The sequence below is a fragment of the Dermacentor albipictus genome, chromosome 6 (assembly GCF_038994185.2).
Source record: "Dermacentor albipictus isolate Rhodes 1998 colony chromosome 6, USDA_Dalb.pri_finalv2, whole genome shotgun sequence".
In the NCBI taxonomy this organism is placed as follows: domain Eukaryota; kingdom Metazoa; phylum Arthropoda; class Arachnida; order Ixodida; family Ixodidae; genus Dermacentor; species Dermacentor albipictus.
This window is the reverse complement of record NC_091826.1, coordinates 33,725,046-33,737,782: the sequence shown is the minus strand read 5'-3', so window position 1 is coordinate 33,737,782 and position 12,737 is coordinate 33,725,046. Positions and strand designations below refer to the sequence as shown.

The window sequence follows — 12,737 nt, the reverse complement described above, 5'->3', positions numbered from 1 at the left end:
AAGGGAAGTTTTGTCCGAACCTGCATACGCATAAATGCGTACTGACGAGCGCCATAAATTGAGCGTTCCACACTGTCGCACGAACCTATTTTATTATTCATTTATTCCTAATACTACCATCGAATGGAATCATCTGCCGGCCTCAATTGTTAACATAACCGATACGTCTGTTTTTAGAACTACTATTGAAAAATGCATTTGTGAATCCGGAGTTTCAATTTTTTTTAAATATTATTACACCCTGTTATCTGCACATGCTATGTATTTTGATCCATTCCGTTATTTAACGACTTCGGGCATTGAATTAAGGTAAAATAAGTAAATAAATAAATAATTGCGATGCGACGCATAAGCATTGGTCTTGCATTTCGGACACGGGACAACGCGGTACTCCAGCGTAGTATCAAACACGAACGTCGCATTGAAATCAATCGCTTTAACAGCCGCACGGCAATAACAGAGAGAAAAGTATCTACGTGAACCCCATAAGGTCAGAAACCGCTCGAGGAATACAACGTTTCGCAACAAAAACTGTATTAGCATAAGAAATAAACAAAATGAACGGCCAGTAAAGTCAGAACAGAATAGGTTGACAGTTACTTGGGATAGCAAGTTTCCAAAAACCAGATGTCGCAGAGCTCACTTTATTTACGAGAAAGGAGATAAAAAAAATGGCTGTGGCTTAGGTAAGGTTAAGCCCAGGATGCGAAGCATACTAGCCTTTATTTTGGTTGTTGAACCACTGTTTAGCCTGGTGAACTGCTGTTGCTTGGCTATATTTGGTTCGGCTAGACGAAGAAACAACTCATGCATTACTTCTTCGCCTTCAAGAGTGGAACGCGACAGCGTTCCCGTCGACCCGCCAAGGGGTGTAAGACAATGGGCTACAGGGCAGCGACTACGCGCCCCGCATTGGACGCGGTGAGCGTCGAGCAAAGCAGCGTTCGGCGCGGCAACGAAATGTGCGCCTGAGCAAGAGACGCACGCCTTAGAAACAGCGCGTTTCTAAGGCAACACCGCATTCACTAGAGGCGCTTTTGTACCGCTTTGAAGCGTTGTACTCGTGGCTCAGTGGTAGCGTCTCCGTCCCACACTCCGGAGACCCTGGTTCGATTCCCACCCAGCCCGTCTTGCAAGAGTTGAGCCAAAGCCACTTCTCCTCTGTCGTGACGTCACGGTGTCACGTGATTTCATGGTCACCGCCGCGCCTGAGGAGCTGGGTTGAGCCCTCGTTCTCCTCTGTCGTGACGTCACGGTGTCACGTGATTTCATGGTCACCGCCGCGCCTGAGGAGCTGGGTTGAGCCCTCGTAATATGCTTCGCATAAAATTCGTTAAGCTCCTGTGACGCATATTGTGAAGTGGCGAGGAGGATTCTCCGGTGCAGTGCACATTGTGCGATGACGAACGTTAGGGTGGTGCTCTGATGCTACCGTCCCTCTTACTTTTGCTGAGCAAGATACTGAAGTCCATCTTTCCGTCTTGGAGGTAGCCGCCCTTTTTCAGCGAGGCAATGTCTGCAGCAAATTTGAGGTGGAAGTGCAGCAATGAGGGGTCATCGCGGTTGCAGGAACAACGCTCGGCAGCGGGAGTCAACGAACGTTCAAATAATGGTTCTGGATGCATCGCGTACACTCTCCAGAAAGGCGGCCAACACTTAGAGTCCACCATCATCCCGTTAAACTTGATCTTCAGAACGAGGTCAGCTGCACAATCGGCGTGCTTCCAAACGGCAATGGTAAAGTACGTGTCCTGCATGTGCCGCACCGTAATCTCGGCAAACTTTCTTCTGTCTCCCTGCCACTGAATGATTTCTTCAATGTTTTCTAGGATCAGCCGATATGTCACGCCCCCAATATTTTTAATGCGCTCGGGTATCGACTGCGCACTGTTCACATGCCGAACGTCATCGAACACAGCCTCACAACGGGCAATGACACGGCTGGAATCAGGCTTCGGGGAAGTTTGCCGCGAGTGTTTCAGGTGACCTGAGTGTTCACGCTTTCGACGTATCTCATCTTCTTGTTCCGAGCGCAACGACAGCGACCTCGACGTGCTGGCTTCCTCCAATGGATTTTGCTGAGACGTCCGCTGCTGCGACACGGTCGAGGAAATCGTGGCGGTGATTTGTTCCATCTCGGTCTTTAAATTCTGCTCGCATGCTCCGAGCTCGCGAGTGAACCTGGCTTCCTGGTTTCTGGCTTGTTCTGTAAGCTCATTCAACTGACTGTGAATCACTGGCAGCAGCTGGTCGTGGTTGAGGCATCCGAGCAGCGCCTTCACGTCTTCAAGGGAAGCGTTCAAGTCTTCGAGTGTCACTGCTGCAGGTTGCGAGGACTCTGTGATCGCAGTAGAAACACCGGCACTGCATCCCGCCGCGTAGTGCGTTGGCAGGTCTCTGTGCTGGACTCCCTCGCCGCATCGCAAACATTCCACGGCGTGAAATGTGCACTCGTTCTCGTAGTGTTCCAGCATGCGGTCCATGGTGCCCGTGTACTCGCACCCGTGGGCTTCGTTCCAGCAGTACACCTTGATGGAAAATAAAATATATAAATAACACACGTTAAAATTTTTAGCCGATAAACTATTTTTACTAAAGGCACCTTCTATACCTGTCCCTAACTTTTAGAATATACCTTTACATGAATTACGGTGTGAACCACCGTTATCGCCAGATTCTTTGGGGAAGCGATTATGCTCAAAATCAACAAGCAGTATCTGTCGCTGTCTCAAGATTAAAGATCCATCAAACACGAATACTAGGTTAAAGTTAATCACTTAATTATGCTTCTAAATAGCAAGACAGCTACTCTCGCACAAGAAGCAACCTTGGTAAGCTAGAATCAACGAAAAATACGCCCATTGTTCAACTATTCTTCCAGCTCCAAACTCATCTACGGAAAGACAGCAACATTCTTGTGCAGTGGAGACCGCCATGTGCTTTTCGCTTGCTAGCTTGCTCCTCGAAGAAATGAGGTCACCCACTACGGGCCAAGTCATCTGTCATAGGGTGGGCGGTTGGGAGTGAGTGGGGGTGTATGTGGTGTTGAGGAATAATGTCTTAAAGTAAAAATTTGCACAATTTGTAGTTTTCCAGAAGCGACACCATCTTTTAGAAGAATAACTAGTGAATTTATTTTGTAGTGTGCCCAACTTCATTTTCTGATGTTTCAGTGCGAATTTCAAGGGAAAGAAGAATAATGTGTACACAGAAAGTGATTAACTATCACTCAAGTGTCACTGAAGTGATTATCAGCAGGTTCCCTTTGAATTTAGGGCAGAAACGTTTAGTTTTGATAGACGGTAAAAAGTAACATGTAGTCAGGGTGAATTTGTGTGCTACTTTTCGGCAATAATAAAAGCGACACTAATCGTTCGGCGTGCAGATATGCCGCGGCGGAATGATACGAACACGAATGCATACTTGCCCCCCCCCCCCCAAATATAACTGGCAGGAATTGTCTTTTCTCCTCACCTTCAGGGTGTTCGCTGTTCTGCCAGGGAATTCACAAACCACGCATTCCGCTTCTTCGAATTGCACTTGATCCAATGGACACCGCCCGACGCTCCCTTCGAAGCAAGATTGGCACAGAGCGTCACCACACGGCAATATCACCATCCGTTTGGGGATCATGCGGCAGAGGCCGCACACACGTGAACTGGGAACATCGTCGACGAACCGCGTCGGTCGCCAGTTGACGCCGGCGACGACGTGGTCGCGAAAACGGTGCACCCGTCCTCGTCCGTGATCCGGCATGGCGGTGTCTTCAGGCACGAATACTACGCCCACACGAGAGCGCGGTGGGTTTCTTTACCGAGCTTATCGCTACTGGGTGGCGTCAGACACTTTGCCCAGATAAGCGTCGACGAGAGATAAAAGGAGCCCTGCACGCACTGTCGTGTAGAATGGGGAACCTCCACTTTCGCAACGCTGCCAGTGCTTCGTTATCGTAGGCGACAGCCGTTCCATACATCTACCGCCGATTCCGCAGCAGCGGATGCATATACATTGGGCTTGTTCCGTTGTCACGTGCTCTCGGCCACAATGTATAATGCACGGTACGGAAACGCGTGGCGAAACGGCCCGCCTTGCCTTCTGGCGTCGCAACCCAGTCGTCGAGAGCGACTGCTGCGCGCATGCGCGTTCCTCCGTGGCGGAAAGCGTGCATGTTTCCGCGCTCTCTCCTTGCGCGCCGGCGATAACGGGGTACGTGTGGCCCTCCTAAGATTGCCGCTGTGGCGGCTTGGAACGGGACGACTTCGATGACGCAACGGAAATCGAGGGCGCGGTCGAATATCTTTGTTCGATGCGCGTTCTGTTCGGTTGCTGCAACGTCACAAAGTGGCAGTATGCAACATTTCTCAGAACGAGGCGGATAGAGCAGCCAATTGTCAAGCGGTGAACTCCCAGGAAGTTTACTTCCATCGTCTGCCGTCTGCTTCCACACATTTTACTACAAGACGAAATGTTTCTCGTCGTCCAATGAGTGAACTTTTTACCTAAACAATGTATATCTTTTTCTTTTCAAGCTTAAGTACGTTTTCAAATAGTAGTCCGTGTGAATACTACGATTTGTAACTATTAGTTTCTCTGCGTCATCCCTTGGTGGTGTCGCCCACAGCGAGGAGAAAAAGCAGAAAGAAACGACGGGAACAGTGGCGCACCTTTTAAAAATCAGCAACAACATTCCATTTTCTTGCTGGCACCGATGATGGGGTCGATATAACTGTACAACCAACGCGCTATTTGTTTCGAGAAACGAAAGCGACGCCGGAATTTGTGTTCTGCCATTTCTTCAAACGCGTTTTCCACCGCCACCCGCTCTCCTTCCTCCTCGAGCAACGCCAGCGCAACAACCTAAGTTCTCAACGCATGCGCCATTTTCTCGAATAAAACTATGGATTGGATCCGAATGTGCTATCCTGCAGCCGCAGCCGCCGGTTGGATCCAATCCAATCCACCAGAAGCGCCATGCGAAGCCGCGCGCGTAACGAGCGTGTGATCGCTCCAAACTTTCCAACTCCCGCCGGGTTCGGCGCCTAGCAGGCAACGTGCTCGGTTGCACGTTGCCGTGCGACGTCGTCATTTTGCGTGTCGTCATTTTGACCTCACCAAAAACGTGGCCACGCCACGCGGCTGGCGGCGTCGGCGCGGAGTAGGCCAATCCCCCGCGCCGTTGACTGAACGAAGGCTCCCAATCATGATCTCCGATCGCAGCCCCAATGTTTCATTGTCGTCTTGGTTGCCTCCTTCTACAGAGCCCCTTTTCTGCCACGCTTTCTTGCTAGACAACGCCCCGTTCATCAATAGAAATAAAGGACGAAGATTGGACACGAGAAGGCGCAGGGCCGAAAAAATAAAAACAGATGACTTGTTGCATTCGCGACCGGCCCCCCATGCGTCCGCGCCCGTGACTCGACATAAAATTCGTAGGATGCTTAAGCTTCGCCTTTAAGGGTGGAGTGCAATAGCATTCAAACACCCCTGACTGCTCTTCACGCTTCCCGGCAAATGGAGCACATGTAATCCTAATGTTAACCTGGAAACGCGTGCCGTGTGTGTGTGTGTGTGTGTGTGTGTAGTGACTTGTGAAGGAGACGGAGAGAGAAGTGCATGAACGGCGAGCTTTGTGGCGGAAGCACGGCATCTTGCGTGGTTCGCTATGCGGCGGAGGCGACCGCCAGCTGGAGTTAAAGGGACACTAAAGGTTAGTATGAAGTCAAGTTCAAGTGATAAAGCAATGCTCTAGAACGTCTAAGGCGTCAATATAATTCGCGAACAGAGCTTTAGCAACCGAGGAATTGAGGCAAATGGATGACACGATTTGAGACGCTCCAGCGACATTTTGGTACTAGCCCCATGACAAAGGCACTCCTCATCACAATTTATTTCACAATTACTGAACTACTCGTATTAAAAAGATTATTTCATTAATTATAAGACGGAAGAAAATGCTACTTGTCTACTTATATTGGATTCTAAGAAAAAATAGCACTTTGACGTTAAGCTTCAGTTGTATGGGTGATGGAAAGGTTTCGTTTTCGCTCGACATTGCGCCGCGCGCACTTTGAGTTTCAGTTTTTCGTTATCGCGTCGTGCTGCGGTGGTCCTGCTGGCTCGCGAAACTTGCATTTGGAACAAGCAGCGAGAATGCCACGTCCATATTATGTCGTGGGATGCGTGATCGGTCCGCGGAACTTGGCCAAGGGCAGTCGCAGCGGCGAATCCAACGTTACTTATCAATGTGTGCCAACGAGTGAACCTCTCCGTTCGAAGTGGTTCAGTGCCGTACCTCTGCCCCAATGCGCTGGCAAAGAGCAGAAAAATCACGTAGTGTGCTCGTGTGGAGTGCCTTTCAAAGCAGGCCGCCGCCGTAGTCGTACGCAACGACGCCGGCAGCGCGAGCTTCCAGCAACAGCTCACGTTCATCAGTGCATAAATCGCTGAAGTCTAGCCCAGCATCGCGAGCCAATGTGTCGTTGTCAGGGTCGTCCTTTGCAACGAGCGTCGAAGTTGGCGTCATAAAATAAAGAGCCAGCTTATCGTCGCGCTTTTTCCCTTCCGGTAGCCACCATAGTTGCGCTTTAGCGCTGCCCTCGGCTCCATCTTGACTCTGTTTCTAGCGGCGCGTTTGCGTTTTGCGCAGAAACGCTGTAGCGCCGTCTGCGGGCGCCGTTTTACTCACCGACGTTGCAAAGTCACACGAGCACATCGAAAATGGATTTCACCGCTCTTTCTGCGCACGCGCGAGGAGCAGTAGTTGCGAGAGAGAAATGTGGGGACTTTTGGTGCTCAAAATTTCTCTTCGCCTAGGTACTACGGGGAAGAAAACCGTTTGCTCCGTTTGTCCCTAGCCGAGCTTGCAGCACAGAATCGACAGGATGCGTGGGCGGCAAGATGTCAAAGCCGCGTCCGAGGTGAGTTTGTTGCTATTTTGTTGCGACGGTAGCATATTAAATTTTATAGTCGCAGGGGATACGCTTGGAAGTGAGGTGTCTTCTCGGAGGACTTTAGTGGCAAAGTATGACGTCGTGCCGATGCATTGTTCATTAGTGTCGTTGATCAAGGTCAGCATATCACACACTTCAGGGGAATCGCGGGAACGGAAACAGTTTACGAATTCAACTGCCGTGGCGATGCATTAGTTCTTAATGTAACTGAGCATACAACACACTTGGAGATTCGTGGGAATGGAAATTTTGTACTCTGTATGTGTAAGTACTAAAACTTGCGTCGCCATGCAATCTGAGCCGTAAATCGTTGTGAGAGCCACACTGGCAAAACACTACGCCCTGCGGATGAATACGGAACACATTTATGCTAAAGAAAAGTGGTCGTCATGCAATTTCATAACAGTAGACCGTTGTGAAAGCTGTACAATAACTCTGATATTGGTTACGTGGTGCAGATTCGTAGCGTTTCTGAGGTGCTTGTGCGCAAGGGTAATTAATAATCCCGGCTGTTACGATGTCTAGCTCATATACGGGGCGCTCTATGTGGGCGAAACAAGGGCTCAGACCGCTACAACCGCATGCGAAATAGCTCTGAATGCCTGCCAGTACACTTGTTCGGAGTCTCTGTGCTTGTACTGCGGCAGGAGACGTGACGGCAATTGGGCACGTACATCACGCTGTATCCTCTGACTGGCCGCTTTCCACTCTTGGTATACTTTGCCGCAATACATTGCGCGACATTGGGGCCCTGCAGCGAAGCTGGATTTAGGCAAACGGCATTATGCAACGCTCGAGCCATGTTGTCTATCACTGCGGATAGAAAGCGCATACACGTTCAAGCTATTTGAGCTGCATCATTTTGTCGATGTTTAGCCCTCTTTACTAAATGAAGAGGATAACGTACGCCTGTGTGGGTGATTTAAAAGATTAATAAAAAGCCTGGTAACATATGTGCAGTCAGTGAGAAAACACTATTAATGCAGCCCTCCACGCTCCTGTAAAAAAAGAAAAAAACAAAGATGCAATTCAGTGGTGACCCTCTGGAGGTGGATCCGCACCTATGTAAGCGCAGCCAGCTCATTAGTCACAAAGTAGGAGCTGAAGAGAACTTTTTAATTTTATTACACAACATTGACAGCGATTAATTTGTGGTCAGCCAGTGACAAACGCATTGCACCAAACAGTGAGACTTCGTCTTAGTCCGCAATGGTTACGTGGCGAACAGGAGAGCAAAAGGTGAAAGAATGTTTTCATACAAGGCAAGTCATCCATGTAGTGGAAGTGCATTTATCGTTGGTGTAGTGTTGATTCACTTTCTGAAGTCCAACCTTTAATGCAGCTTAGTTTCCGTTGGTGCAAGTGCTTCTACTGGAAACATTCAAAATAAGATTTATCAAATCAGGTTGCCGTCTTGTAGTTTTAAAAATTTTCCTCTGGTCTTAAGTCTTTTCTGAATCTGGAAGAGCTGGCTGATTGCACATTTCATCTCGAGATAGCTCACACACTTCCAGGAGTACAGGTTAGCACGCTTTGTTGAGTGCAGATGAGCACTGCAAATTCAATCATTTTGATGAGGCACCGATCTAATGCCGCTCACTCTTGCCACAACACTTTTTCAACTTGTACTGTACTTGTTTCTTCCACCTTCCATTTGCAGCACCAGGGCTAAGGCACAACAGCAATAATATTTCTAGCAGAAAATTCTTGCTCCTTGGCATCTGAGCTCCCCATTTATTTGCTACTTTCTTCAAATTTTTCTTTTCATGTGATGCTCTTGCCTTCACACACTGTCAGACTGTTCTCCTTCATGCGTTTCCTTGTACTCTTTCTGTCCGCTTCTTGCTCAACATACCGTGCATGCCTTCAGTCATGTCCAATTGATCGATGCAGTCTTGTCCTTTTCTCTCTCTCTTCCAGAATTTCGCAACTTTCGACAACCTAGCATTATTTTGCTTCTTTTTGTGATAGTGCCTGGCTATCTGTTGCTGATGCCACACATTCACTTTGCAATGGTTTATTAGACCACATACATAAATTAATAGCTGTATAAAACCTTGACCCTCCAGCACTTCCACAAAATTCATGCAGAAGTGGAAACAAAGATTACACTTAATTCCTCACCACACATTACTATGTCTGCATCAAAGCTTGATATTACCAACATGTGTGCAGTGTCGTTGCCCGTGCTTCCTGGACAGGAAAGCCAGTTGCTCCAGTTCACAAGGCTAGAACAACTGCGAAGTGATTGAGCTATCTGCTTGTGCTGCATTTTGTTGCCACAAGCTGTACAAGGTCATGGCTTGTGCTGCAGAAACCGCATCTTTTTGCTTGCTGCATTCCTTTGTGATGCATTGAACGTGGCTGCTTCCGTTTCCCCTGCTATTTTTACAGCGAAGCTGTATATGGCTAGGTTCTGACCGCGACCAATAGTGCATACATCGACAGGGTGTGTAGAAAAAAGTTGCGTCGACAAAACTGAATCCACAGTAGCCTGCTGTGCGCCAGCAGTGCTCAGTGGCTCTGGAGTGGATGGCAGAATAATAAAACGTCATTGTGTACCCACCAATGTCTGTGCCTCGTTTTCTTGTGAAGTCGACATCACTCTAGCGATGTTATCAGCAGTTTTACTTTGGTCCTGCTATGGCCAGGACGCGTCTAGCCCGTACTGAAGAAGAATGATGTGCATGTTAAGAGCACCGGTGTGAGCAACAGCGTGAAGGCAACGGGCAGCTGCTATAGCCAGACCTGTCTTGTCTGCAGATCCATAATGTCAGATAGCTGCTCTGTAACCGATGAAGAACAGCGTGCCCGTGAGGATCACCTTTGCAAACAGAAGCGGGAGTGGGCACGAAAGCATCATCGACCAATTGCAGTATATCACAGTGACCACAAAGCAATGGTTACCATGGTGACAAAGTAAATAGAATATCAAAGATAACGAAGTTGTGTGTATGTTTCTTTATTTAATCAATATAGCAATTAACCATATATAACTCAATATACTTGTCAACAAGTACAGCTTCAGCTGGTCTTCCATCTTCACATAGTGGAAGGGAGCTGAATTGTATTTTTTTTTTATCATTTGTCATCAAACTTGTGCATTTTCTTTTTGTAATGCTACAGCCTGTTTCGTGCCATCACTGTTTTCTCTGCTTTCACCTATTCTGCAGCAGTTGCTGGCATTGTCTCTTGCCTAGGTGTTGGTCCGCATGACATGCTAGAGATGCCATAGACAGTTTAATCACAGGGTGTTCAGTGTAAAAAAAGGTCAAAATTACTGGTGTTTTAAATTTTTTAAGCAGGCTTTTTTGAACTTTTGTGTGATAAAATCTCGCTTTGTTGATAAACAAGTGATTATCTTTGACAAGTTGTTTCCAATGACAACATTTTTTCTGCGTTGAAAGTTAACACATTTGCCAACAAGGTGCATACATGACTCAAAGAACCTTGAAACTTTGTAGGTCTCACTTATGCTTTGTCACTTGGTTTGACATTTTATTCCCATTTTTGATCTTATTAACCTGGCTGCTGTGCGGGAATACCGAACTTGCTACTTAGTACTCAGCACGAAACAATGCTTTAAAACCACTGTGTTGTCCACTTGCCTCACCATGCCACTGTGTGGTTTTGATCAGAATTTTCCATCATAAGTACACTGTTACAAAATTGCACATGACAAGTATGTTGCCCTATATGCAAGCAATGCACTGTTTAAAGCCGAGCTAAATACTTCACCAAAAGAACTGGTTTCACCTCCAGTCCACTCTTTTTAGTCTGTTGTCTAAACATCCTGCCAAATACTGTCATTGCTATTGTGTCCTGCCGCAAATGTTCATTGTCAGTAGACCTTAATTGTTTTGTATGCTAGTGCAAGTAATATGCCTGAAAATGCACTATGGTGGTGTCCTGTCCTCTTAAGGATGACCAATTTTCCTGGAAACCATAGTAGCCAGAAGAATGGCATTTAAAATGTGCATCACCAAGGTCCTGCAGAAGAGCAGAGCTCAGTGTTCGAGCCTTGACATCACTCCATAGAATACCTGTATATCATTTGTGCTCAATTAACATTGCTGCAAGACTTTTTCCAAGGGCAAGGCCTAGAATGTTGGTCACCTTTTGGTGCTCTGACCTAGTTTGATGTGGTTTTCTGTGACATTTTTCTCTATTCCTTTCTTGATTATTTTGGATAGTGGGCTTCTTAGGAGCTATTGCTTCATTAGATGTTTCCTAGGAAGGAAAATCTTGGATGCCTTTATACCACACTAGTGCGCATCATCTGTATGGAAACAAAGCGCTGCATGAGCAGAGGTCTGTCTGCGGCAGCTGCTGTGAATTGCGCCCACGCATCACCCATGTGCTGCTCTCGTGGTCTTCCAATTAGCAACGCAGTCGCGCCACACTTCGCTTTGTTTGCGAAGTGCCACATGAGACAGATTGTCCATGCTAGCCAATATATTGCGAGATGGATACATGTATAGAGCTGCACTGAAATTTCGCATTAGTCAGTAGGCAAACTATATTGTAAAAATAACAATTATATAAATACCATGCAATTAAACCAATCAATATGTACTGAACCAAACTTGTCACCTAATCGCACTGCAGGGAACCCCTGTTCATTCTAAGTTGCACCAAAGGCTTGTCATATTTAAATAGTCTCTTGTGCACGCAGTGCATGAATGGGATATCATTAAAAAATATGTGAATGCCTAAGGGAGTGTAATCAGGACTGGCACTTTTTTCAGTTTAACTGTCAGTTCCCTATATGTTGCTTCGCTGCTATAGGGAGGTTATGCTCTAATAGAAACAGTTGGAAGACGGTTCTGTGCACCATTGTCACTTCCATCTATATTTTGTTTTGCACTGTGCATTCGTTTAAGACCCATCAACTAGCCCAAATTAAATTACATATCTCAAAAGCAAGTGCGCTGCAGTTGGAGCTTTGGAAATAGGCCTGTGTTTAAAACAGATTCGAGTGGTCGACACATGAAGTGGGCTCATTCATGTGAGTACCCATGTCAGTGCTGTATTGTCTTTTTTTTTAAGAGGATTGATCGATTGTTCCTGCTTTAGATAAAGTCTAGTGATCTAGAAAGCATACTTTAAAAGGCTGATGAAAAAGGGAACACTTTTGGATTTTGCGTGCTATGTACTATCTTGTCAGCTGCTACAGTTTTTGTAAATATTCAGTAAATATATTTGGTGCATCTCTTTTCCTCTGTAACACTTTCATGGAGGTTGCGGACGCTTCCAGACGCAATAATGGTTTATGCAGCAGGCGCTCAAGGCGAGAATGCTTTGGCTACGTTGCCATCTGCGTCCACAATCATCCTGGCACAACCGCCATGGTATGTTGGCCACAGAAACGTCACGTGTGTTGACAATATGTGTAGGCTGCTGTGAACACAGTTGGCAGGTGGGCTTTGCTTGCCTTGTGTGGTTTAGATTCCAGCATATGATCTTGAAAATCTCACCTTGTGCTTCTACTGTAGCATTACAAGCAATGGTGTCTGTCCTTTGGCATCATTATCTAAAACTTTTCACCTGTGTCTACAGGTGAAAAGTTTTAGTTTTTTTTTTTTCATCTGTCTACAGCAATGTTTCTCTAACTTATCTTATGTTCAAGTGCCATTGTAAGTTAATTCTGGTTCACACATTTGACCCATCCTGTCATGTCTCGGCACAAAATGTTACGGAACCTGTATCTGTGAAAATAGAGGGTTTTCACACCATTTTCTCCTCTAACATAGGATACTGATGATGTTTAGAGCATCAGCAAATGTC

General features: G+C 46.7%; 1 protein-coding gene across 1 annotated transcript; it reads right to left on the bottom strand.

Annotated features, from left to right (window-relative positions):
- Positions 1-573: 573 nt before the first annotated feature.
- On the bottom strand, positions 574-3,984 carry LOC139046833 (uncharacterized). Its single transcript, XM_070520746.1, has 2 exons — positions 3,475-3,984; positions 574-2,528 (listed from the first exon to the last, which is right to left on the bottom strand). The coding sequence occupies exons 1-2, from the start codon at positions 3,754-3,756 to the stop codon at positions 1,410-1,412; spliced, it is 1,401 nt and encodes a 466-aa protein (XP_070376847.1). The 5' UTR covers positions 3,757-3,984; the 3' UTR covers positions 574-1,409.
- Between the last annotated feature and the right edge of the window lie 8,753 nt (positions 3,985-12,737).

What these genes read in the sequence shown, in the direction of transcription:
- LOC139046833 (XM_070520746.1), bottom strand. Translation starts at nt 3,756, where the DNA reads ATGCCGGATCACGGACGAGGACGGGTGCACCGTTTTCGCGACCACGTC. An exon ending in GAACAGCGAACACCCTGAAG is followed by an intron (nt 2,529 to 3,474) that starts GTGAGGAGAAAA and finishes TTTTCCATCAAG; the next exon opens with GTGTACTGCTGGAACGAAGC.